General features: G+C 51.4%; 2 protein-coding genes and 1 long non-coding RNA gene across 6 annotated transcripts in view; 2 read left to right on the top strand and 1 right to left on the bottom strand.

Moving 5' to 3' along the window:
* PIP5K1A (phosphatidylinositol-4-phosphate 5-kinase type 1 alpha) overlaps positions 1-711 on the bottom strand; it is a 34,344-nt gene extending 33,633 nt beyond the window's left edge. The window contains exon 1 of one of the 3 annotated variants that reach the window (XM_073552392.1): positions 383-711. In XM_073552392.1, the coding sequence (XP_073408493.1) occupies positions 383-422 (40 nt within the window). In that variant the 5' untranslated portion in view covers positions 423-711. The remainder of the gene's footprint in view (positions 1-382) is intronic. The other 2 variants (XM_073552391.1, XM_073552393.1) reach the window with 2 other exon arrangements.
* A 58-nt stretch (positions 712-769) lies between these two features.
* Positions 770-26,013, top strand: LOC141055704 (uncharacterized). 2 transcript variants are annotated; one of them, XR_012221517.1, is made up of 2 exons: positions 770-910; positions 25,329-26,013. XR_012221517.1 is itself a non-coding variant. In XM_073552394.1 (2 exons), the coding sequence occupies exon 1, from the start codon at positions 19,826-19,828 to the stop codon at positions 21,200-21,202; it is 1,377 nt and encodes a 458-aa protein (XP_073408495.1). In that variant the 5' UTR covers positions 13,418-19,825; the 3' UTR covers positions 21,203-24,274; positions 25,329-26,013. The 2 variants fall into 2 exon arrangements, 1 of the variants encoding a protein (XP_073408495.1); XM_073552394.1 differs by lacking the exon at positions 770-910 and adding an exon at positions 13,418-24,274.
* LOC141055702 (uncharacterized) lies at positions 7,177-12,138 on the top strand. The gene is made up of 2 exons (XR_012221516.1): positions 7,177-10,117; positions 10,316-12,138. It is a non-coding gene; the product is annotated as an uncharacterized lncRNA (long non-coding RNA).
* Positions 26,014-26,527: the final 514 nt, after the last annotated feature.

Raw genomic sequence — 26,527 nt, 5'->3', positions numbered from 1 at the left:
CGGCACGGACACCTGCCACCCCCAAGGGCCGCTCCGTCCACGGCACGGACACCTGCCACCCCCAAGGGCCGCTCCGTCCACGCCATGGACCCCCAGCCACCCTCCCCCCCCCCCCCCCCAAGAACCACGCCATATACCCCCCTATGCCCTCACTGTCCACACCATGTAACCCAGCCCTCCCCAAGGGTGGCACTGTCTACGTCATATACCCCCAGAACCCCAAAGGCCATGCCGTCCACACCATGTAGCCCCAGCCCCCCCCCTTCCAGGGCCAAATCGTCCAGGCCATGTACCCCCGGCCCACCAATGGGTTGATCCATTCAGGCCGACATATACCCCAGCCCCCTCAAGTGCAGCCCCTCGTCCACAGATTAGCCCTTACCTGGACTTGGGCCCCCAAGGGGCTCAGCGGCAGCGGCCATGTCAGTGGTGCAGCTTCGCACTCAGGGGCCCATACACTGCACGATCTCCGGGTCGGGGCCCCTGGGTCCCCTCCAATGTCCTCACTACACGCTCTCAGCACACACCTCAGGAGCTACAGCTGACCGCCTGGGCCGCGACCACCTCAGAGGGACCCCGGCGGGGGAGAAGCCTCTGGATGGGATCTCCAGGCCCGGGCTACAGGACGAATTCCTGGACCCTGCTCTCGGCAGCTGACGGCGGCTCACACCGGAGACCTCCAGGGACGGATATTCAACGAACAATTCGTTCGGTCGCGGACACCAATGACTAGGCATGCGCGTTCACAGAGAGGCGGAGTCAGGGTGACGAACGCGGTGACATGAGGCCACGCCTCCCGTGACGTAATGATTACACACGTGATCCGGAAACCGCACGTGGCCACACTCTCACTAAACCCAGCAACTCTATGACAGCAGTGAGGGCGCTGTCTGCAAGTGTTCCCCCCAGGGTAAGTGCAGGGTCGGACTGGGGTGCCTAGGGCCCACCAGGGGAATTGACTCTAGGGGTTCACCCTATAGCTACCATAAAGGGTTTTATTAGCGTTCATTTCTTGGGCTCTCCCACTAAAACGTGCCATTTAGCAAGCTGTACAGTGTGCAAAAGAGAACGCGCTAAGGCTGGGTTCACACATAGCGCAACTCTCGCGGAAATTACCGCGAGAGTTCCGGAATTCCATTCCGTGGGAAAATCGCATGTTAAATTCCCGCGACTTTCCCGCGGAAAAACTAGCATTTTGCAAGCGTAATTAGCTTGCAGAATGCTAGCGATCTGTAGCATCGCTTGGAGAACTGAATGACAGGTTGGTCACACTCGTCAAACACAGTGTTTGACGAGTGTGACCAACTTTTTACTACTGAGCCCGCCTATGCGGCATCAGTAGTAAAAGATAGGATGTAAAAAATAATAAAAAAAAATATTGTTGTTCTCACCTTCCGACGTCCCGCGCAGCCTTCCCGCCTCTCTCCACGCTCCCGGTCCCAGTAATCCTTTGCGAGAATTACCGCGATGACGTCCGTTGTCACGGGATCGGGACGTCTCGCGAATGACCGGGAGACTTCGCGATCCCGCGAGAACGGACGTCATCGCTCGCAAAGGCTTACTGGGACCGGGAGCGTGGAGAGAGGCGGGAAGGCTGCGTGGGACGTCGGAGGGTGAGAGTAACAATATTTTTTTATTTTAAATTCTATTTTTTACAGGGATATGGTACCCAAAGCCCTGAGGACAGTCTCCTCTCCTCCGGACCGTGGGTACCATCTGCAATTGTTCTGCTTACTTTCCGCATGGTGTGCACAGTCACATATGGAAAGTAAGCAGAACAATGCATTCCTGTGGGTGCGGGATCGCCGCGATTCCGCAAAATTAATGAGCATGCTGCGGTTTTACCGCAAAGCAATTCCGCCGCGGTAAAAACCGCAGCATTAGCACAGCATTGCGGAATCCCATAGGAATGCATGGGATGCTTATTTTTCGCGTTTTCTCGGCAAAATCACGAGGTTAAAACCGCCGCGGAAACGCGAAAAAAACGCCACGTGTGAACTCAGCCTAAGGCCTGTTTCACACATCCGTATTTTACCATCAGTCAAAATCCGCCGTTTTGCAAAAAAAGGATCCGTTTTTTTGCGGATCCGCCAAAATTTTGACGTCCGCCGACATGCCCGGACGGACCATGCAACATTTTTTTGGGCGGCCGGATCCGCATTTATCACTGCGCATGCCCAAACTACTTCACTCAGCCGCAAATTTAACCCTAAACTCTGTTCTGGTGGCTGAAAAATTCTCTCCTCTCCTTTCACGGATCCATTATTCCGTTAAAATAACGGTCTGGTGCCAAACGTTGTGGTCAGTACTGGAACGGATCCGTTATCCGCCATTTTTGCGGATTTTGACTGACCAAAAAAACTGATGTGTGAAACAGGCCTAAGGCTCCTATATATCGTACACACTGCACTCTTGGCCTCCTATATCACATACAGACCGCACTCTCGGTCTCCTATAACAGATTATTTCTATAAGAGGCTTAGAGTGTGGTATGTACAGTATATAGGATGCCGATATTGCGGTATGTACGGCATATTGGCCTCGTATATGACATTCAGTCTGTCGGCCTCCTATTACGCCCCCTATAAGACAGAGTGTCGGCCCCCTATAAAGACAGAGTGTCGGCCTCCTATTACGCCCCTTATAAGACATACAGACTGTCGGCCTCCTATAAGGCCCCCTATAAGACATACTGAGTGTCAGCCTCCTATTAGGCCCCGTATAAGACATACAGACTGTTGCCATCTTAGATACTGTACAGACCGCACTCTCTGCCTATGTACGGCATACAGGAGGATGATAGTGCAGTCTGTACGGTCGGTATACAGGCCTCATATGACATATTAGGCCATATAAGAGAGTGAAGTGTGTGTATCTTATATAGGAGTCACTGGCAGAGATTGTGATCTGTGATGCTGCATCATGTCATGTGTATGAGTGGGGCCCTAGGCCAATTTTAAAATGTGGCCCCAAATGCTAACATATTGCACATCACACAGAAGCATTTCGGTTGTAGTTACATGCAGTGAGTTCAGGATGCTAAATGAGTGTGATCGACAATATTGAAGTCGTTCAACACTTGTTTCCCGACCTCTTTCCACCGTCTGAGAGAGAATGATGGGGACAGAACAATCACTAAAGCTCCCGTCTCACATAGCGAGATTGCTGTTGCGTCACCGATTTTGTGACGCAACAGCGATCTCCATACGTGTGACACATAGCAGCGATCGGGCCCCTGCTGCGATGTCGCTGATCGTGCTCGAATGTCCTGGGCCATTTTTTGATCGCTGGTGTCCCGCTGGCCAGCATGCATCGCTGTGTTTGACAGGGACAACGAGGAATGACCTCAATACTACAGGTCCATATCATTGCTGCGTCGTTGGTGAGATTTGACTGTTTGACATCTGACCAGCGACCTCGTAGCGACACTTCAGAGATCCCTACTAGGTCATATCAATCAATCTATCCCCAAACAGTATCAAGTTATCAGCAGCACATCTACAGTTTACACCCCATAGTCCTCCATATAATATAATGTCCCTCATAGTCCTCCATATAATACGATCTGCCCCATAGTGCTCTATATAGTATAATACACTCCTCAGTCGTTCATATATTAAAATACACTGCTCAGTCCTCCATATAGTTTAATATACTCCTCATAGTGCTCCATATAGTATAATACACCGTCAGTCATCCATGTAGTACAATTCACTTCCCATAGTATAATGCACCCCATAGTTCTTCATATAGTATAAGGTATTCGCCATAGTCCTTGATACAGTATAATGCAGCCCACATATAATATAATGCAGCCCTGCCATACAATATAATGTAACCCCCATAGAATATAATTCAGCCCCCCTCTTATAGTATAATGCAGCCACCCCTTAGAATACAATGTAACCCCCGTAGAATATAATGCAGCCCCCCTCATATAGTATAGAATGTATGACAGACCTTTATATAGTGTAATGTAGCCCCTCCATAGAATACAATGTAGTCCTCCTCATATAGTATAATGCAGCCCCAATAAAATATAATGTAGCCCCCTCATAAAGTATAATAAAGCCCCACTACAATATAATCTAGCCCCCCATAAAATATAATGCAGCCCCCCCCGTAGAATACAATGCCTCCTCATATAGTATAATGTAGCCCCTTCATAGTGTATGATGCGATCACCACCATAGAATATAATAAAGATAATACAGCCCCCTCATAGAATATAATGTAGCCCAGAATAGAATATAATACAGCCCACCTCCCCATAGAATATAATGTAGCCCCCCATATTATATAACACAGCCTCCCCCATAGAATATAATGTATAATGTACCCCCCATGGTATATAACACAGCCACATAGTATATAACACAGCCCCACATGGTATACAGCACAGCCCCCCCATTGGTATAGAGCACAGTGCCATGGTATAAAGCACAGGCCCACATGATATAAAGCACAGGCCCACATGGTATACAGCACAGCCCCCCATTGGTATACAGCACAGCCCCCCATTGGTATACAGCACAGCCCCCCATTGGTATACAGCACAGCCCCCCATTGGTATACAGCACAGCCCCCCCATTGGTGCACAGCCCCCATTGGTATACAGCACAGCCCCCATTGGTATACAGCACAGCCCCCCATTGGTATACAGCACAGCCCCACATGGTATAAAGCACAGCCCCACATGGTATAAAGCACAGGCCCACATGGTATAAAGCACAGCCCCACAAGGTATATATCACAGCATCACATGGTATACAGCACAGCCCCCATTGGTATATAGCACTGTGCCATGGTATACAGCACAGCCCCACACAGCACAGCCCCCCATTGGTATACAGCACAGCCCCCCATTGGTATACAGCACAGCCCCCCATTGGTATACAGCACAGCCCCCCATTGGTATACAGCACAGCCCCCCATTGGTATACAGCACAGCCCCCCATTGGTATACAGCACAGCCCCCCATTGGTATACAGCACAGCCCCCCATTGGTATACAGCACAGCCCCCCATTGGTATACAGCACAGCCCCCCATTGGTATACAGCACTGCGCCATGGTATAAAGCACAGCATCACATGGTATACAGCACAGCCCCCCATTGGTATATAGCACAGCCCCACATGGTATACAGCACAGCACCACATGGTATACAGCACAGCCCCACATGATATACACAGCACAGGCCTCTTCCTCCTCCGGACCCCTCTGGCCTCCTCTTCCTCCCCCGGACCCCTCTGGCCTCCTCTTCCTCCTCCGGACCCCTCTGGCCTCCTCTTCCTCCTCCGGACCCCTCTGGCCTGCTCTTCCTCCTCCGGACCCCTCTGGCCTCCTCTTCCTCCTCCGGACCCCTCTGGCCTCCTCTTCCTCCTCCGGACCCCTCTGGCCTCCTCTTCCTCCTCTGGCCTCCTCTTCCTCCTCCGGACCCCTCTGGCCTCCTCTTCCTCCTCCGGACCCCTCTGGCCTCCTCTTCCTCCTCCGGACCCCTCTGTCCTCCTCCGGACCCCTCTGGCCTCCTCTTCCTCCTCCGGACCCCTCTGGACTCCTCCGGACCCCTTTGACCTCTTCTTCCTCCTCCGGACCCCTCTGGCCTCCTCCGGACCCTTCTGGCCTCCCCCGGACCCTTCTGGCCTCCCCCGGACCCTTCTGGCCTCCCCCGGACCCTTCTGGCCTCCTCCGGACCCTTCTGGCCTCCTCCGGACCCTTCTGGCCTCCTCCGGACCCTTCTGGCCTCCTCCGGACCCTTCTGGCCTCCTCCGGACCCTTCTGGCCTCTTCTTCCTCCTCCGGACCCGTCTGGCCTCTTCTTCCTCCTCCGGACCCGTCTGGCCTCTTCTTCCTCCTCCGGACCCTTCTGGCCTCTTCTTCCTCCTCCGGACCCTTCTGGCCTCTTCTTCCTCCTCCGGACCCTTCTGGCCTCTTCTTCCTCCTCCGGACCCTTCTGGCCTCTTCTTCCTCCTCCGGACCCTTCTGGCCTCTTCTTCCTCCTCCGGACCCTTCTGGCCTCTTCTTCCTCCTCCGGACCCTTCTGGCCTCTTCTTCCTCCTCCGGACCCTTCTGGCCTCTTCTTCCTCCTCCGGACCCTTCTGGCCTCTTCTTCCTCCTCCGGACCCTTCTGGCCTCTTCTTCCTCCTCCGGACCCTTCTGGCCTCTTCTTCCTCCTCCGGACCCTTCTGGCCTCTTCTTCCTCCTCCGGACCCTTCTGGCCTCTTCTTCCTCCTCCGGACCCTTCTGGCCTCTTCTTCCTCCTCCGGACCCTTCTGGCCTCTTCTTCCTCCTCCGGACCCTTCTGGCCTCTTCTTCCTCCTCCGGACCCTTCTGGCCTCTTCTTCCTCCTCCGGACCCTTCTGGCCTCTTCTTCCTCCTCCGGACCCTTCTGGCCTCTTCTTCCTCCTCCGGACCCTTCTGGCCTCTTCTTCCTCCTCCGGACCCTTCTGGCCTCTTCTTCCTCCTCCGGACCCTTCTGGCCTCTTCTTCCTCCTCCGGACCCTTCTGGCCTCTTCTTCCTCCTCCGGACCCTTCTGGCCTCTTCTTCCTCCTCCGGACCCTTCTGGCCTCTTCTTCCTCCTCCGGACCCTTCTGGCCTCTTCTTCCTCCTCCGGACCCTTCTGGCCTCTTCTTCCTCCTCCGGACCCTTCTGGCCTCTTCTTCCTCCTCCGGACCCCTCTGGCCTCCTCTTTCTCCTCTGGCCTCCTCTTTCTCCTCTGGCCTCCTCTTTCTCCTCTGGCCTCCTCTTTCTCCTCTGGCCTCCTCTTTCTCCTCTGGCCTCCTCTTTCTCCTCTGGCCTCCTCTTTCTCCTCTGGCCTCCTCTTTCTCCTCTGGCCTCCTCTTTCTCCTCTGGCCTCCTCTTTCTCCTCTGGCCTCCTCTTTCTCCTCTGGCCTCCTCTTTCTCCTCTGGCCTCCTCTTTCTCCTCTGGCCTCCTCTTTCTCCTCTGGCCTCCTCTTTCTCCTCTGGCCTCCTCTTTCTCCTCTGGCCTCCTCTTTCTCCTCTGGCCTCCTCTTTCTCCTCTGGCCTCCTCTTTCTCCTCTGGCCTCCTCTTTCTCCTCTGGCCTCCTCTTTCTCCTCTGGCCTCCTCTTTCTCCTCTGGCCTCCTCTTTCTCCTCTGGCCTCCTCTTTCTCCTCTGGCCTCCTCTTTCTCCTCTGGCCTCCTCTTTCTCCTCTGGCCTCCTCTTTCTCCTCTGGCCTCCTCTTTCTCCTCTGGCCTCCTCTTCCTCCTCCGGACCCCTCTGGCCTCTTCCATGGAGACTCTTTGTTCCCCCTCCTCTCCAGGGACACAGACCACTCATCACCCACACTCTACTCACTGGACCGGAGCAGAGTAGGAGCGGGAGCAGCAGCAGGGAGAGCAGAGCTCGGCGGCGTCTCGCAATACTGTAGCGATCTCGCGAGGACTAGGGACCGCTACATTATTGCGAGACCGCGACGTCACCAAAGGTCTCGCAAGGCATTACTGGGAACAGGAGCATCACTGAGGCCCGGGAAGGCTGCGTGGGACGCCGAAAGGTGAATATAACCTGATTTTTTATCTTAATTCTATTTTTTACAGGGATATGGCACCCACAGCCTGGAGGACAGTCTCCTCCGGACCGTGGGTACCATCCGCAAATGTTCTGCTTACTTTTTGCATGGTGGGCACAGCCACATGCGGGAAGTAAGCAGAACAATGCATTTCTATGTGGGCGGAAGGCCCGCGATTCCGCATGCTGGGGATTTTTCCGCGATGCGATTCCGCCGCGGGAAAATTCGCAGCATTAGCGGAATCCCATAGGATTGCATGGGATTCTGTTTTTTTGCATTTTCGCGGCAAAAATGCGCGTTAAAAACCGCTGCGAAAAAAACGCGACGTGTGAACGCAGCCTTACACCTGCGGATTCCTATAATGGAGCACGTGTCAAAACAATGCGGATTCCGCACAAAGAATTGACATGCTGCGGATTTAAATCCGCAAAAAATCCGCAGCATGTGCACAGCGTTTTTCAATTCTCATAGACTTTAATGGTGCTGTACAACGCAGCAGAATCCTCAACGTGTGCACATATTCTAATAGTGTCCGTATATTGCCCCCATAATAGTGTCCGTGTACCGCACCCACTAATAGTGTCCGTGTACCGCCCCCACTAATAGTGTCCGTATACTGCCCCCATAATAGTGTCCGTGTACCATGTACCGTCTGAATACACCCAACCTCTAAGGGTATGTTTCCACGGCCATATTACATCCGGATTTGCTGTGTACAGCTGCAGCATTTAGGTTAAGTGCCCACGTTGCAGAAACGCTGCGGATTTTACCGCTATGCAGGGCACAGCATGGGCACAGCAATTGCGGAATCCCATAGGATTACATGGGGATGCATTTTATTAGCATTTTTTAAGTGTTTCCGCTGCGGTAAAACGCGGCGGAAACCCACCGCAATGTGGGCACACAGCCTTCAGATGTTACAGCATAGTGGAGGGGATTTTATGAAATTCCGTCTCCACTATGCGTCCTAATACGCGGGTGACAAACACACGAAACCGGACATGCGGCGCGTCTTTTTAGAGCGCATCATATCTGTTTACCTTGCGGAGACCCTCATCCGGAATCACCGTGTGTACAGAAGGGGGCAGGGCTTTGGTTGGAGCGGGCTTTTCGCTCCATCTAAAGCGCAAGCAACGCGCTACGTGGACGCTCACCCTAAGGCCTCTTTCACACATCAGGTTTTCGCCGTCAGGCGCGATCCGGCACTTTTGACAAAAACCGGATCCGGCGAAATGCAATGCCGGATCCGGTTTCTCCCCCATTGACTTGCATTAGCGCCGGATCGTGCCGGATGGCCATGCGATTCATCCGGTTTTCGCCGGATCCGGCAATGTGTCGCAATCCGGCGTCTGGAAAAAACAGCTACTGTAACGTTTTTTGTCTCCAGCGAAAAAGCCGGACACGCCGAATCCGGCGCATCCGGCTTTTTCACACAATGAAAGCCTATGAACGCCGCAATGCGCCGGATCCGTTTTTTTTGGTCTGAGCATGTTCAGTAGCTCTGCCCACAAGACACATATATAAAAGCATGACAGTGGGACCCTCAGCCACACCCAACATGCCACCCAAGACAGGAACATGGCGCAGGAGAAGGCAGGAGACCACTGCAGCACCATCAGCACCACCACCACCCCAAATGGAGCAGCATGCTGAACAACGGGAGGGGAGTCCAGCAGCAGATGAGAGACGGTAATTATCAAATCCCCCATTCCTCCAAACTAGGGCCATGGAATATCAAGATATTCATTGGCCCTTTGTTTCTCTTTATTCAACAGCCGCCCAAGAGATGCAGCAGCAGCAACAGTGGCAGCACTGGCAGCAGCAGTAACACCACCCACAGGCATGGAGTCTGGCCAGCAGGAAGACAGCACATCTTCTTCTGGGAGCCCTCCCTCGCATCTTCAGCGTTTGACGGCAAGTTTTTATTTCCAAAATCCATTATCTCTGTAATATATGTCTATTCATTGCCTTTTATTTCAAAACAGGAATCACAAGATGAAGAGGAGCTCCCAGAAGAAGAAGGAAGGGGTGGACAGACACTTGGAGTGGGCTCACAATTGGTAAGTTTTTTGCATCAAACGCAGAAACACAACATCACACTACACACAACACATAGAAAACAATGTTCTGCAGACCACACACAGCAAACAAATGCCTACATCCAAACACATAAATTTTTTTCTTTTCTTCTCTAGACTTCCCAATCTGGTGCTCGGCCAAGAGGTCCTCGCAGTGCCTCCCAGGGTCGTCGGTGACAGCAACGCGGCGGTCACCAGCGTGTAAGTATAATATTTAAGTGAAATTTTGGTACACTTTTTATTTCATGTCTTAAGTGTGGGGACTAATTTTGCTATTTTTCTCTTTTACTTTAACAGCCTTCACAGCGTGCTCCCGACTCAGACGGTGAGGATGGAGGAATTGATGTGGACCACCTCATCCATCTCGTCAGAGAAAGGGAGCCGCTCTGGAATATGGCTGACCGCCGCCATGCTGACCTGATCGTTACCCGACGACTCTGGGAGGAAATCTGTTCGCTCCTTGTGGCCCGCTGGGAGGACCTCGATGCTCGGGCCCAGATCAAAGAGAGTAAGTATATACAGTACCGGTTGCTTGATGTAAACCAGTGTTTCCCGAACTCCAGTCCTCGTGGTCCCCACGGATCATGTGTTCAGGATTTCTATTTACTATGGAAATCCTGAAAACATGACCCCTGGGGACCATGACGACTGGAGTTTGGGAAACACTGATGTTGTATACTAACCACTTTGTCCTTTCTCGTTTCAGGGGACAGAATTGTGAAGCGGTGGCGGTCTGTGAGGGATCGTTTCAAGAAGGAGTTCAATAAAGAGATGCGGGCCCCGAGTGGATCTGGAGGACGCAGGAGCAAGTACAAGTACGCACGAGCCCTGTCGTTCCTCCGGGATACAATGGTCACCAGAAGGTAAATATTACACACCACATGTGACAAAAAAATGTTTAGATGTAACTTTTTTTTTTCAGCCAGGGCCATACCATGTCACTATTTTAATTGTTTTTTTTTCTCTTTATTCCACAGCACGGTGAGCAGCACTCGGAAGCCTGCACGATTGGACCCTTCTGAGGCGATCCCTGAGGAGACCGGCACCGAGGGACACTTCGACCGCCCCGGTACATCTGCACCTTCCCAGCCTTCCCACACATTCGACCCATCTGTCCCATCCACCAGCACAGGAGCATCGTGGCCGCCTACATTACATGAAGCTGCTGGTGAGGAGATCGCTTTCCCTTTACCCCACCCTTCTGCCCCTGCCACCTCTAGTACACCTGCGGGTACTGGGCGGCAGCGGCAGAGGGGTCAGGAAAAGACTTATGTGCCAGAGTTCTTGCATCTGAATGCATCTTTCCAGAACTGTCTAAAAGTCTTGTCAGAGCAAATCTCCGCAGGCTTTCAGCAGATCAACTCCAGCATTCTGGAGGTGAAGACGCTCCTGCAAACCATGCATTCAGAAGCAAGATCTTCGCCAAACCACACCTTTTTCAGGTCTGTTGTGGAGCGCATGGAAACGCTCTCTCCTACCCAGCAGATGCATGTAATGCATTCATGCCACGGTGCTCTCCAGCACGTTACCTCCCAACCTCCTCCTCCCACCCCAGTAGTTCCTCCACCTGCACCCCCTCCAGCCACTTTCCATCCTCCCCCTCCTATTACATACCAGCCACCTCCCCAGTACCAGCAACCTCCCCAGTAACCAGCAACCTCCCCAGTACCAGACATCTCCCCACTTCCAGCAACCTGCCCCGTACCAAACTCCTTCCCCGTACCAAACTCCTTCCCCGTACCAAACTCCTTCCCCGTACCAAACTCCTTCCCCATACAACTTGCCATCAACATCATCTGCTCCTACAGTCCCTGCCCAACCCTCCACTCCACCGCCCACCACCTCTTCTGCCTCCCACATGTCCATCCATTCTGTAGCTTTTTCCACACCTTCACCTCTAAAGGTACTGTCACACTTGGTGATGCACCAGCGATCCCGACCAGCGATATGACGCGGTCAGGATCGCTGGTACATCGCTAAGTGGTCGCTAGTGAGCTGCCACACAGGCAGATCTCACCAGCGACATCGCTGGGGACGGGGGTCGCTACTTACCTGTCACACCAGGCGATCCTGCGTCCTCCCGCCCGGCTCCACGCGTCGCTCGTCTTCTCCACAGGAAGCGCCGCAGGAAGCTGACGACGAGAAACAGTCCAGGACGTTCTCGTGCGATCAGCGATAACCAGCGGGGGAGCCGGTCGTAGGTAAGTATCAGACACAGCGATATCGCTAGCAATATCGCTATAACGTCACTAGTTATAGCGATATTGCTAGCGATATCGCTTAGTGTGACATGCCCTTAACTGTTCCTTCCCCACCACGATCCCAGTCCTCTCTCCACACTCCCAGTGTCGAAGTGTCCCGCAGCCCCTCCAGCAGTATTTCCACCCCACACTACACAGATTTATAATGTGTTTTTTAATAAAAATGCCCATTGGGTTTAAAACCTTTATTAAAAAAGTTTTTTGCACATTAAAAACATTTTACAAAAAAAAAAATATTTTAAATAAAAGTTAAATTATCGTTTCACAATGGTTGTCTGTCATTTCTTTCTGCGGCGAACTATGTTTAAAAAAAAGGTTAAATACAGGGTATTTCAAAGGTAAAAAGGTATTCAAAACCAGGTATATAACTGTGGGTAAATTTTAGCTTTTTGCCACAGTTGTGTTCCTGGTTGTGTTTGAAGCAAAGTATTTCACCTAAAAAGTTGTGTTTATTGTTGGTGATTTCCTAACAATGTACACAACTTTTGTTAAAAGGTGAAATACTTTGCATAAAACACAACCAGGTACACACCTGTGGCCTAAAGCTAAAAATAGTAAGACCATGACAAGATAGCCATCTTTGGTTGGCAAAGGTATATACTGTTGGTACAGAAGGTACACAAGTTTGGTTAGGCACAAATCTTTCACACTCTGTCATCCTGCCAGTGTACTCTGCCTTGAGGTGACATAAAGTATAGTGCAAAATTGTCCCTCATTACTGAAACCGTCACAGAACTTCTAGTGGTAATGTCATGGTAATCTTGCAAGGTGGTTTCTTCAGAGGTGTCCTCAATGGAAATGGGTTCCTTGCAGATAACAAAATTGTGGAGTACCACGCAAGCTTTGATCACCTCGTCCACAGTTTCTGTCTTGAGGTTGATCGCAGTCAATAGGACCCGCCATTTGGCTGTCAGAATACCAAAGGTACATTCAACCATTCTTCTTGCTCTTGTGAGGCGGTAATTAAAAATGCGTTTTGGTCTTGTCAATCCTCTGCTAGAGTACGGTTTCAAAAGGTGTTCTGACAGCTGGAAGGCTTCATCCCCTACACAGACAAATGGCATAGGTGGACCAGATGTTTGCGGCAGCGGTCTAGGGGGTGGGAACTGGAAGGTGTTTCCATACAGTTTACGCCCCATGGCAGACAGTTTGAAAACTTGAGAGTCATTGGAGCGGCCATAGGCCCCAATATCCACAGCAATAAATTTGTATTCCGCGTCAGCGATGGCCATGAGGACAATTGAAAAATATTTCTTGTAATTGAAATATTCCGATCCCGATCCGGCTGGCTTTACAATGCGGATATGTTTCCCGTCCACAGCGCCCAAGCAGTTGGGAAACTGACATATCTGTTGAAACTTTTCTGAAATTTCAATCCACCTCTCTGTTGTGGGCTCTGGTAAAAACTCTTCAGCTAAGGAGTCCCACAGTGCACGGCATGTGTACTTCACTATTCCAGATATGGTGGAAATCCCGAGTCTGTACTGGAAATGCAGTGACGAAAGGGATTCTCCAGTTGCAAGAAATCTGTGGGGAATTAAAAAACAATCAATTAGTTTAAAATCACAGCATTACATACCAAAACTCAGCTATAACACTTGGAGATACAAACTACCACCAACAAGATTGCAGTGAAAGTGTGCTCTGATGCGATCACATCCAATAAATGTGGCTTACCTTAAAGTCACCATCAGACGCTCTGCGGGTGAAACAGAGAAGCGGCAATAGGTGTCCGCTTTTCTTATGAGGTGTGCAATGCTCTCCACCAAGTAATCAAAATTCTCCATTTTCATCCGAACATATCCAAAAAATTTATCCGGGTTTCATCTAAGGTCCATGTAGAGTGTAGAATAGACCCCACGCGTCATTCTCTTGGCTGTGATGGGGTGGATCCACAAACGTCGTCTACGATGCCTGATGCGCTGCTGTCTCGCTCTCTCCTTCTCCAGAACAATCACCCTCAAACGATTCGCCTCCGCTGTAAAATCCGCCAAATTCTTCAAAATATTTCCAATCACAACATCCATCTTCGCCAGTAACTTGCTCTTCTCTCCAACCTGCACTTTCTCCTCTACAACCTGTCAAAGAAGGGCTGTAGGAACACGCTATATATAGTTTTTCAGTAGCCAATCCCGTTCGGAAGGCCACAAGGGGCGATTTTAAAAACCGGATCCGGCGTAATCCGTCGAAAAATGGAACAAAAACCGGATGAGACAGATCCGGTTTTGTCTGTCAAGAACAAGACGGATCCGGCAGAAAAACGGATCCGTCACATCCGGTTTTACGAAATATTTGCCGGATCCGGCGCTCCGGCACGACGCCGGATCGCGCCTGACGCCGAAAACCTGATGTGTGAAAGTAGTCTAATAGTGCCCGTATACCGCCCCCCACTAATAGTGTCTGTGAAGGATCTCGCAGGGAAAGAAGGTGTCAACTTCGCTCACCTTGGGGGAGGGGAGAGAAGAACCTGCAGGGATTGGCTCTCTGGCGCTGCCAGTTGCTCCAGGTCAGTCAGGGAACTCCACCGAGGGCAAATAGTCACCAGAAAGGCTTCCCTTATAGTTAGTGAGGCGCTCCCAGTGAGGGGGGATATATATCACCAGTCGAGGCTGGGGATATATCTATAAACCTCCCGGCCGTCACTCCCAGAGTTCGTCACTAAAACAGTATGATATTCTGCCACCAGTTCCTCAATCGACATAATCCCCATGCGACAACAGGCTTATATCGGGTCAGAAACTAACCAGGGTAGCGTACAATTGACCGAGTGTGCGTACGTGGGGATTCCTGAATTGAGATAAAAGAGCAGTCCAAGATTAATTTCATATTTAGGCTGTGTACCCACATAAGCGTTTTTTTCCGCGTTTTTACCGGCAAAAGCGCTTAAAAAACGCTTACAAGAAGCATCCCATTCATTTTAATAAATTCTTCATTTTTTGTGCACATTGATGCCTTTTTTACCGCAAAAAAACGCACCGCGGTAAAAAGCGCAGCATGCTCATTAATGTCGCAGAAAAATCCGCATTTCTAACTATATTCTATGAGCAGGAGGATGCTCCTGTAAAAAACGCATAAAAAAATGCGCAAAAAAAAGTGTTTTTCCTGGGAAGGAGTCAGTTTTTTTCTGCATACGTGGGTACATAGCCTAAATCACCGAACAGGCGCACTAGAAATATACAGGTATATTTTTACAACAGCTAAATACAGGTATAGAGTCACAAGTGTAGTACAAGGATAGGGTATACATAGGTTGCAATTACAGTGTTATGTAGCATGTGACCACAGGGAGCCGCTGATGGATCATAGGTCCAGATCTTAGTTACAGGCTTTCCTGGCTGCGTCAGTTAACGTGTCCTCCTGCCATTAGAAAAGCGCAGTCCAAAATGAGGGACTGCCTTACATATCCTAGGCCCTCCCACACTCTGCTGCCACCCCTGATCTGGTGCAGCCTCTCCCCTCCCACATCGGAGAGTATGATTTTCTGCCTAGAACCGTGGCGGTTCAAAACTTTCCGCCCGAAGCTCTGAGTGGGTCGATGACAACGCCAATGGGTTCCACTGGATTTTATCTGCGCATAGTGACTTAATATGCCCACCATATGAAATTCCTGGTAGCTATGCTTTATAACTCAATAATGCAGAGTGCTACATGTGGCTGCCAGACACAGGTGTGTGGGGAAAGGAATGCCGGTTCCGAGAATGTGCTTGCTAGGCTCAGGGATATTGCATTCTGTTATTTTAGGTCATTTTCCAGATACCTCAGAGCCTGCTGTGACTTGTTGTACGTGCTGTGACTTGTTGTACGCGCTGTCCCCATGTGCTTCAGTCACACACAAAGGGAGCCAGCTGACTGCAAAAAGCTTGTTCCTTGGTTTTTAATTAAAGATAAATATTGCATGGCTTTGTATGGCCTAGGGAACACAAGGGTGGGGGCACAAACCAAGAGTGGACAGGAGATGTCCTGAACTTATAATTCAAAATGGACTCTCCCTCGTCGCTCACACCTCCCCGCTTTAGCGGGCGCTAGGGGGCATCACATTCCTGTGTTCCCCCGAGCACACTCCTGCAATCTCTTTGCCAAGATAACCCGTCAACTTTGCCATGGTCGCGGCCCCTTTTGTGGCGAATGGAGAAGTGGTACTGCTGGAGCACCAGGATCCAATACAGCAACCTCCCATTCGTCCTGTGGACTTTGTGCAACCAGCTGAGGGGGTTGTGGTCCATTTCCACGATGAAGGGATGCCCGTACAAGTATGGTTGCAAACGCTGCAGGGCCCACACAATTGCCAGGCACTCCTTTTCCATCGTGGAGTAGGCCACCTCTCTCGACAATAGCTTCCTGCTCTGGTACAGGACGGGATGCTCCTGGCCCGCTGTGTTGACCTGGCTGAGCACGGCACTGAGGCCAAAGTCACTGGCATCAGTCTCTACTACAAACGGCCACGCAAAGTCAGCAGCTTGTAGTACTGGGGAGCTGGAGAAAGCGGTCTTGAGTGCCTGAATAGCGGTCTCGCAGGCGACTGACCAGTCTATTGGGGGAGGCCAGGGTACTATAGTGTGGGACAAACCTCCTATAGTACCCAGTGCTCCCCAGGAAGGACAACCACCTGTTTCTTGGTTCTGGGGGTGGGCCAGGATGCAATGGCATCTGCTTTCCTGGGTTCTGGCTTCAGAACATCCCAACCGCCTACCCGGTGACCCAGGTAGAGGACCTCGCTCATGCCCAGTTGGTACTCTTCTGGCTTGATGGTCAAACCTGCCTGGTGAATCCGCCTAAGAACAGTGGCGTAACTACAAAGTTATGGGCTGTAGTGTAGTGACCACTGTGTCCGCTAGGGGGCGCTGTGTGGGTGTCCCAGAAGAGAGGATGAGTGGCAGGGTGCTGAATGATCGTTATGTATCCCAAGGTAGGTGGCCTTGGGATTGAAGCTTGAATATGTGTGTTGATCAGCAGAGGTACTGCTGAGCTTTTGCTACACTGTGTCAGGAAGAGCTTTCCAGGTAGCTGATGAGATGGGTGGAACCAGCTACCTACAAACCCACCTAGGGGCGGGTATCTAGAATGTCATAGTAACGTATATGTGTGAGAATGATTGAAGGACCTGTGATGAGGTCATAGCCATGTGATCCTTTGGGTGTGGCTACGGACCATATAAGGTGGCCAGAATAGGTCACATGAGTGAATGCTTGGACCCGGTTGGTCCGTTTGGAAGGTCTCGCTGGAGGATGTGTCTGCCTTCCTGAGTGCCTGTGTGCATAATGGCTGCACATACCTGAGAGTTCCCAGGGGAGGGAATGAATGTCTGGAGTATGAAGCAGCCATGAGGTAACCCTGACGGGGTGAGATAACTGTGAGGCTTGAGAACTTGCGTATTGGACATTGCATAACCTGTATGACTACAGGGTTAACAGAGTGGAGCTCTGTCATGGACGCTATGCTGTTTGATATGAACTTTCGATTGCTGTGGGTTTATGATGCCTGAATAAACAGCATGGACTGTTATTGTTTTATGGAAAACCCATGCCGGATCTGATTATTTGGCTGCAAAGCGAGTATCCCCTGTGACGGACTCTGCTTCTGCTGAGCCCGTCTTCCTTTTTAGCGTGGACCCTCTGGGCCGTGGCACCCACCCACCTAGGGCGAGCTGACCTAGTGAGAACCCACCCCCTGTACAGGGAGTGTCAGGGGCAAGACCAAGGGGGTGAGCCACCACGACTGCTGGGACCAGACGGCCGGCTCAGGGGACACTATTGAGTGTCTGACAACAGGACGGACAGGATACCAAACATAAAGCGAGGTCACACAGTTTCTTCCTCAAACGTGGATTCACACTTTATTCAGGTGCAAGGCATAACAGGGAATCAGGTGCAGGGCACAAACAGTGAAACACGGCAGGATGCGTGCAAGGGCACGCCAAATGTTCCAGGCATAGTACGTGCACGAAAAAATACCAGGGGACAGGATACGTGATAGGGATCACACAAGAGTTCCTAGAAGGGATGCATGCTAGGACACGCCAGGATCCAAGACGGGCTGCAATGGCATCGGACTTCGGACTACAGGCAACGACCGACAGGGTCCAGGCATTAGGCTGCGGTCATCAGCTCCGGACATCAGGCCGCAGTCATCTGGTTCCGGACCTCTGGCAACGGTCGGCAGGTTTCAGGAATCCGGCAGGCAAGCCAACGTTCAAGGCGGTGCGTGCTTGGAGACACGCCAGGGTTCAAGGCAGGGTGCGTGCTTGGAGACACGCAAAAGCACAAGGTACAAGACAGAGTGCGTGTGTAGAGACACGCCAAGGTCACAAGGCAGAGTCTTGCACGTGCAGAGAGGCATGCCAGGGTCAGGTGAGGCAGAGTCCTGCGCGTGCAGAGAGGCACGCCAGGGTCAGTGTTCCAGGACAGGGATAGGGCCTGTGCGTGCAAGAGGGCACGACAGGGAACATGGCAAAGCCTGCACGTACTTTTACAGAAGCACGGGGAGGTATGCCATGAGCAGGCGAGGGCCTGCGCGTGCTTTAGAGAGCACACAGAGCACAGTGCGGAAACAGCGTGAAGTGCAAGGGAGCACAGAGGGCACTGGCTAGCTGATCGGGCTGCGGCACTGAGAACCGGGCAAGACTCCAGCAAACCCGGCTGAGGCATGGCAGGCGACACAGCTGTCACTGACCGACGAGCACGGCTGAGGCACAAGCAGGCGGGCACGACTAGGGCGGGCACGGCTGAGGCACAAACAGGAGGCTAGGAAGGCCAGGCGTATGCAAAGGGCACACGAAGAAACAGAGCAAGGGAAGACAAGACGAGAAACAAGACAGAGCTTAGGCAGCGTACGGAACCAGGGACGGAAGCATAGGCAGAAACACGGAATCAGGTTAGAGCAAGAACAGAGCTAGCAGCGGAGCGTAGGCCGAAGCCCAGAGCCGGGCCAAGGCAGAGCCTTGGGACTAGCCTGGAAACGTGCAAGAGAGCATAATAGGAGTCTAGCAGCGGAGCGTAGTCCGAAGCCCAGAGCCGGGCCAAGGGAGAGCCTTGGGACTAGCCTAGAAACGTGCAAGAGAGCATAATAGGAAAGAGTCTAGCAGCGGAGCGTAGGCCGAAGCCCAGAGCCGGGCCAAGGCAGAGCCTTGGGACTAGACATGGAAAAGAGCACAAACGGAAAGAAAGGAGGGATGGTGCGTGTGCCAGGGAGCACTACAGAGCACCATAGGAGAGAGCGAGGCAGAGCAAGCAAAGACTGAGACCATAGGGAGGAACAAGGCAGAGCAAGGCAAGGTACAGAACAAGGCATAGCGAAAACAGGCAAGGCAGAGAATAACCGAAGGACTACAAGTCCAAGCAGGACAAGGACGAACATGGCACAACGGACAAACATAAGACAAGGCACGGGACAAGAGACAGAATACGAGCACGGAGCGTGTGCAGAGATGCACGACAGAGCAGAATGCAGCGGCACAGACCAAGCAGCCATGCAGGGACAATACTCAGGCCCTGAGCATGGGAAGGGGCGGCCTGATATAGGGCATAGCACCTCCTCTTCCAGGTCAGGACCAGGGGAGCACTTCCGGGTTCAGATCCACAGGATAACAGAGCATAGTCACATGATCAGAGTTCCAGACCTGACGAGACGACTGCAGAATCAGTGCTGAAACCTAGATAGGTCACATGATCAGAGTTCTAGACATGACGAGATGATTGCAGAACCAGACAGTGCAGGATCTTAGGAAACGTCACATGATCAATGTTTCAGACATGACGAGATGATTGCAGAACCAGACAGCGCAGGATACTAGGAAAGACACATGATCAGGGATTCTAGACATGACGAGAAGATCACAGAAGGCAAAGCAGAAACACAGGCATCTTGCAGCTCTGCAGACATGAGGTGAGTGTGCACACTGCTCTATGGAACAAGCAGTATAGCAGACATGAGATGCGCGTGCACACCGCTCCAGGGTCATGAGGCAAAACAGACATGGCGGACATAAGAGAAATGGCGAGCATGACATCCCCTACTTTAAAGACAAGCGCTACCTTACAGGGCCCTGGTGCAAACTTTCAAATGGGCCCCCCATGCCAAAATACACGTACATCTCCGCTCCATACACCTCGTACACGCGCGGCTCCGCTCCATACACCTCGTACACGCGCGGCTCCGCTCCGTACACCTCGTACACGCGCGGCTCCTCTCTGTACACCTCGTACACGCGCGGCTCCTCTCTGTACACCTCGTACACGCGCGGCTCCTCTCTGTACACCTCGTACACGCGCGGCTCTGCTCCGTACACACGCGGCTCCTCTCTGTACACCTCGTACACGCGCGGCTCTGCTCCGTACAAGCGTGGCTCTGCTCCATACACCTCGTACACGTGCGGCTCCTCTCCGTACACCTCGTACATGTGCGGCTCCGCTCCGTACACTTCGTACACGCGCGGTTCCGCTCCGTACAACTTGTACACGCTCTGCTCCGTACACACGCGGCTCCTCTCCGTACACTTCGTACATGCGCGGCTCCTCTCCGTACACGCGAGGCTCCGCTCCATACACCTCGTACACGCACGGCTCTGCTCCGTACATCTCGTACACACACGGCTCTGCTCCGTACACACGCGGCTCCTCTCCGTACACCTCGTACACGCACGGCTCTGCTCCGTACACACGCGGCTCCTCTCTGTACATCTCATACACACACGGCTCTGCTCCGTACACACGCGGCTCCTCTCCGTACACCTCGTACACGCACGGCTCCTCTCCGTACACTTCGTACACGCACGGCTCTGCTCCGTACACTTCGTACACGCACGGCTCTGCTCCGTACACCTCGTACACGCACGGCTCTGCTCCGTACACCTCGTACACGCACGGCTCTGCTCCGTACACCTCGTACACGCACGGCTCTGCTCCGTACACCTCGTACACGCACGGCTCTGCTCCGTACACCTCGTACACGCACGGCTCTGCTCCGTACACCTCGTACACGCACGGCTCTGCTCCGTACACCTCGTACACGCACGGCTCTGCTCCGTACACCTCGTACACGCACGGCTCTGCTCCGTACACCTCGTACACGCACGGCTCTGCTCCGTACACCTCGTACACGCACGGCTCTGCTCCGTACACCTCGTACACGCACGGCTCTGCTCCGTACACCTCGTACACGCACGGCTCTGCTCCGTACACCTCGTACACGCACGGCTCTGCTCCGTACACCTCGTACACGCACGGCTCTGCTCCGTACACCTCGTACACGCACGGCTCCGCTGTGTCCACCTCGTACACGCACGGCTCCGCTCTGTCCAAAATTGTACACATGGCTCTGCTACATCGACACTGTGAACCCCTCCTGACCCCACACATAAACTTTACCTCATCCAGCACCATGACAACCTGCACAGCAGAGTCTTGCAGACACCAGGCTCCTAATCATGTGATCCCTGACTCCCCCCCTCCTGTGACCTCATCACAGGTCCTGTGAACACAGCCACAGAACAGCCTAGGACATCATTGCAGGCTGCGGTGGGTCTATCTGGGAGGGCGAGGATGGGGTCAGTGCATGGGGGGGCGTGGCGCAGTGCAGGAAAAATAGAGTCCCGGGTGGGACGCGGGTGGGGGGGGTCAAAAACGGGACTGTCCCGCGAGCTATCATGGTCTGACCTGCCGGCCCCCTGACTCCCCCCGGGCCCTGTCGCAGTGGCGACTGCTGCGACCGTGGTATTTACGCCCCTGCCTAAGAACCTTCGTCAGATGCTCTAGGTCAGGGGTGGGGAACCTCTGGCCTGCTGGCCGCATGCGGCCCGCAGTGGCTTTTCATGCGGCCCGTGGGCAGGTCCCTGGAGTCCCCAATGCTCGTGCGGCAGCTGTATCCTGTCAGCTGCCGGCCCTTTAACCCCCAAGTGCATGGCACGCAGCGTTCATTACAAAATGCCTGCCCTGGACATGAATGATGACATCGTCTGGGTGGGCGGGGTTAGCGTCTGGGTGGGCGGGATTAGCTCCCAATGGTCTCCCGTCCACATGTCCCGGAAGAGGAGATGCTGCCAGAGAGTCCACAGCGATCTCTGTGCCTCCCCGGGGATCTTTGTGCTGGCAGCTGTGTGCTTTTCTACTTGTAATCTGTGCCCCTGAGCTATGTGCCCCCCCAGCTATGCAGCTATGTGCCCCCCATGATCTCTGTGCCCCCAGCTATGTTTCCACATATGATCTGTGCCCCCACCTATTTATACCCACTGTGATCAGTGCCCTCCAGCTATGTGCCCCCCTGTGATCTGTGCCACCCCAGCTATATGCCCCCCATGATCTGTGCCCCCAGCTATATGCACCCCTGTGATATCTGTGGCTCCCAGCTTTGTGCCCCCTGTTATCTATGTGCCCCCCTGCTATGTACCCCCTGTGATGTTTGTGTTCCCATATGCCCCCTGTGATCTGTCACCCAAAGCTATGTGCCCCCCAGCTATATGCACCCCTGTGATCTCTGTGCTATATATCCCCTCATAGCTGTATGTGCCCCCCAAGTGATGTGTATGTTTCCCAGTGCTGCATTTACCCCGAAAGTGCTGTATATCCCCCCGAATACTGTATATCCTACCACCTGTGATGTATATATAGCTCCCAGTGATGGAGAAGCAGCTCCAGCCGTCACATTAAGGGTAAGTTACCATAATTAATTGTTTGACTAAATATACCGGGGTAATTTTCAAGGTGATCATTTTTGTGTGGCCCTCGAATGATGGTAAAAATTTCCAAAAGGCCCCCAGATGGAAAAAGGTTCCCCACCCATGTGGGACTGAAGATGGCAATATCGACCAGGTACGCAGCCGCGTACCCTTAAAGTCCCTAGAGCAGCATGTTGACCATCCGCTGAAAAGTGGCAGGGGAATTCTTCATGGCGAATAGCAACACGGTGGACTCGTACAGTCCAAACAGGGTGATAAAGGCAGAGCGCTCCCGGGCCTCGTGGGTCATAAGGATCAGCCAATATCCCCGGCTCAAATCCACGATGGTCAGGTACTTAGCCCCGGCCAACTGATCGAGCAGGTCATCGATGCGTGGCATAGGGAAAGCATCGGTGACCGTGACAGCATTGAGCCCCCGGTAGTCCATGCAGAACCGGGTTGTTCGGTCCTTTTTGGGGACGAGGCCTACGGATGATGCCCATGTGCTGTTGGATGCCTGGATCACCCCCAGCTTCAGTATTTCGTCAATCTCCTGGCGCATCCGCTGCTGCACCTCGAGAGAGACCAGATATGCTGACCGCTGAATTGGGGGGTGATCCCCAGTGTCCACGTGATGGACAGCCAACTCGGTCCTTCCGGGAAGGCTGCTGAACAGCTCGCTGAAGGGGTGTAGAGTATCCACCAGCTGGGTCCTCGTTGAGCTGGTGGCCAACCTCTACGTTCCCAATGGATCCACCCGCCTCGGCTTGAGTGAGCAGATCCAGGAGGGTTCAGTCTCTCCTTCCTCGGGAAGGTTGCACACAGGGAGGGCGCAGGCCTCCCGCTCATGATGGGCCTTCAGCATGTTCACTTGGAAGGCCTTCCTCCTTCCACGGGCTTGGTCTAGGGTGACCAGGTACTTGACCTTATTTTTTTTTTTTAATTCGTTTATTAAACCATAAACAAGACAAACAACATACACACTTGTATATGATGATAAGCATTGCATAAAGTATATACACTTTTCACAGTATTAGATATAAAACAAAATGCATATGTCGGTTTACATATAGAATAAAATGTAGTGTCAGGTTAACCATGCAAGGTTTTGTATTATTATTCGAACAATAAAGTCTTTTTAACTTTCTAAACCAAACTATAACTACCAGTTCGCAGCCTAGTTCCACATAATCAGCTAATTATTATGCAATGTCTCCCTCCTACAAGGTAAGAGGAGAGGAATTCCACCTCTCCCAGATCTTTTCGAATTTGCCCGGGCACCCTCTATTTCGATACAGCGTACGCTCATATGGAATAACCGCATCCACCAAATTGATCCAAATCCTGGGGAGGGGCATGAGTTCCCCATCCAACGCAGTGCCAGAACCTTTTGTGCCATAAATAAAGTTTCCCGTTAAAAGATCCCGATATAATGACCCCAAGATTCATCATCCCACACCCCAAACAGGCAAACCAGCGGCCCAAGGGGAACAGTGTCTTGTACCAGGGAAGTTAATAATGAAGTCACCTCCTTCCAATATTGTGCAATAATAGGGCATTGCCAAATCATGTGTATAAAGTCTGCATCCAATGAGTGACATCTCAAACATTCCGATGATTGGAATCAGCCCATCCTAAATAGTCGGGTCGGGGTCAGATATGATTGATTTATAATATATAATTGTATCATTCTGTTATTGATAGACGGAGACACCCTGATCGGAGATTCCAGAATTTCTCCCCATTCTTCTCTGTTGTGAGTTCATTTTTCCCTTCATCATTGAGGTCTGATGAACTCCCTCCTCTGGTGAAGGAAGGTAGTGAGACTGATTACCAAACACCTGGGCAGCTAGATGATAACTGGGTGGCTGGAATTGAGGACTGGATATAAGGCTGCCGGCGCCCTTCTTCCTGGCTGGTGATTTTCCTGCTGAGTTCTTGGAGACCAGTCTGATTCCTGCGTCTCAAAGCTAAGTTTTTCTGCTCTGCTTTATACTCTTCAGTTTTGTTTTTGTTTTGCCTTGTTTTTTGGGAGTTCTGCTATCCCCGGCCGGGGTGAGCTGAATTCCATTTTTGTCTCTGATCTGTTGATCTTTTGCTCTGTCTTCAGAATATACCTGAGTGCTGATATAGTCTTTTGAAGCCTAGCGACTTCAGGGCCTGTTTTTCCTATCAGTCGGTTTCCCCTGCTTGTTGTTCCATGTTGTCGGCGCTGCTCTCTTCCTGGTTCAGCGGTCACGTGGTACCCGCTCATTAAATATGCGCATATTTAATGAGCGGGTACCATTTGACAGCTGAAGCAGGAAGAGAGCAGCGCCGACAACATGGAACAAGCAGGGGAGCTGCAGAGAAGGGTGAGTATGATCTGACACCCCCGCTCCCCCTCCCCTGCCGATCCCCCCAGGTATATGACTCGTGTATAAGCCGAGAGGGGGACTTTCAGCCCAAAAAAATGGGCTGCAAATCTCGGCGTATACACGAGTATATACGGTATTCAAGTTAGGAAAAAATTCAATTTCTTGTTCCAGCCGAAAACAAGTGTCAGTCGCATTATCTTCTACAGAAGCAGACTGGGTACTTTTGTCTGCCCTTATTCACACACTGACGTCAACTTTGACACATGATAAGGTTTTTAATATTAGACAGTGTAGGACCGCCCCGACCACACAGTCACCTTGTCGATGGTGGGACGGCTTTTATGCTATATTTGATGTAATACAGTATTACTAAGAGCTCCGTATTAAATGCACTTTTGCTTTTTATTTAATTAAAGCAGGGTTTTTCTCATTTTTGTCTTTTGTTGGTTTTAGAAGCAGAATATATGTCTGCTGCGTTATGCAAGTCCAGAAGTAATTTGGTTGAAACAACTTTTGGAAGATTTTGGCAAGCCATTAGCTCAACCAACAGTTATCTATGAGGACAGCCAAGGATGCTTTAAACTTGCCAGCAAAGAGAAGATTAGTGCAAGGACTAAACACATTGATGTAAAACATCACCACTTAAGTGACTTAGTGGAACGTGGTGTACTCGAGTTTGTTTATTGCAAGTCTGATAAGATGATAGCCGATGGTATGACAAAGCCATTATCAAGAGTCAAGTTTATGGACTTCACAACCGCAATAGGACTAACAGGATAAGTAGTTGTTGAGTGGGGGTGTTGAAATATGTTTGGTGCAACATCTCCATTCCTGTTTATGAGTGTTTAGTTGCTTAATTTGTGTGATGTTTATAAAGTTAAAAAAAAAACTCCCAGAGGTTCACACAGGGAGAGCATGTGACTGTGTTTCTTGTTTTTCCTGTGTCTATGAGTGTAGCAGCCTGCTGTAGATGCTGCACAGATAGAGACACACAAACAGTTTTGGACTGGGGTGCCAAGGGCCCACCAGTAACACTGACTTTGGAGGCCCACTTGCATACAAAGATTACACTACCCTCGTTCACAAATTTACCTATATGTCTATATAATAATAAACTGGGTATTTGATTAATGAATAATGAGATGTTGCCTATTTCTATACAGAATCAATTGAATTATGCCAAGTGTAACGGGGACTTCTGTGCTGTAATACCTCTTACATTACCACCCGTGTTTCAGGAGGTCCACTCTGCTTTTCCTCACTTCTGGATGAAGGACGCTGGCTCGAAAGGCTTTGTAACATGGGAACATATAAAAGATCACTGCTTCTCCACCTATTTCCAGTGTGACCACATTTTACTCACCGGTCTCAGAAAATGTATACAGTTGTAGCCAAAAGCATTGACACCCCTGCAATTCTGTTAGATAATGCTCAGTTTCTTCCTGAAAATGATTGCAAACACAAATTCTTTGGTATTATTATCTTCATTTAATTTGTCTTAAATGAAAAAACACAAAAAGAATTGTCCTAAAGCCAAATTGGATATAATTCCATACCAAACATAAAAAAGAGGGTGGACAAAAGTATTGGCACTGTTCGAAAAATCATGTGATGCTTCTCTAATTTGTGTAATTAACAGCACCTGTAACTTA

Source organism: Dendrobates tinctorius, unplaced genomic scaffold (genome assembly GCF_039654945.1).
Source record: "Dendrobates tinctorius isolate UK_male_01 unplaced genomic scaffold, ASM3965494v1 ptg000189l, whole genome shotgun sequence".
In the NCBI taxonomy this organism is placed as follows: Eukaryota; Metazoa; Chordata; class Amphibia; order Anura; family Dendrobatidae; genus Dendrobates; species Dendrobates tinctorius.
Note: the sequence above shows the minus strand (reverse complement) of the source record. Positions and strands in the feature narration are given on the sequence as shown.

Bases quoted from the DNA above. Each gene is read 5' to 3' on its own strand.
- LOC141055704 (XM_073552394.1), top strand. From the start codon at position 19,826: ATGAGGCAAAACAGACATGGCGGACATAAGAGAAATGGCGAGCATGAC.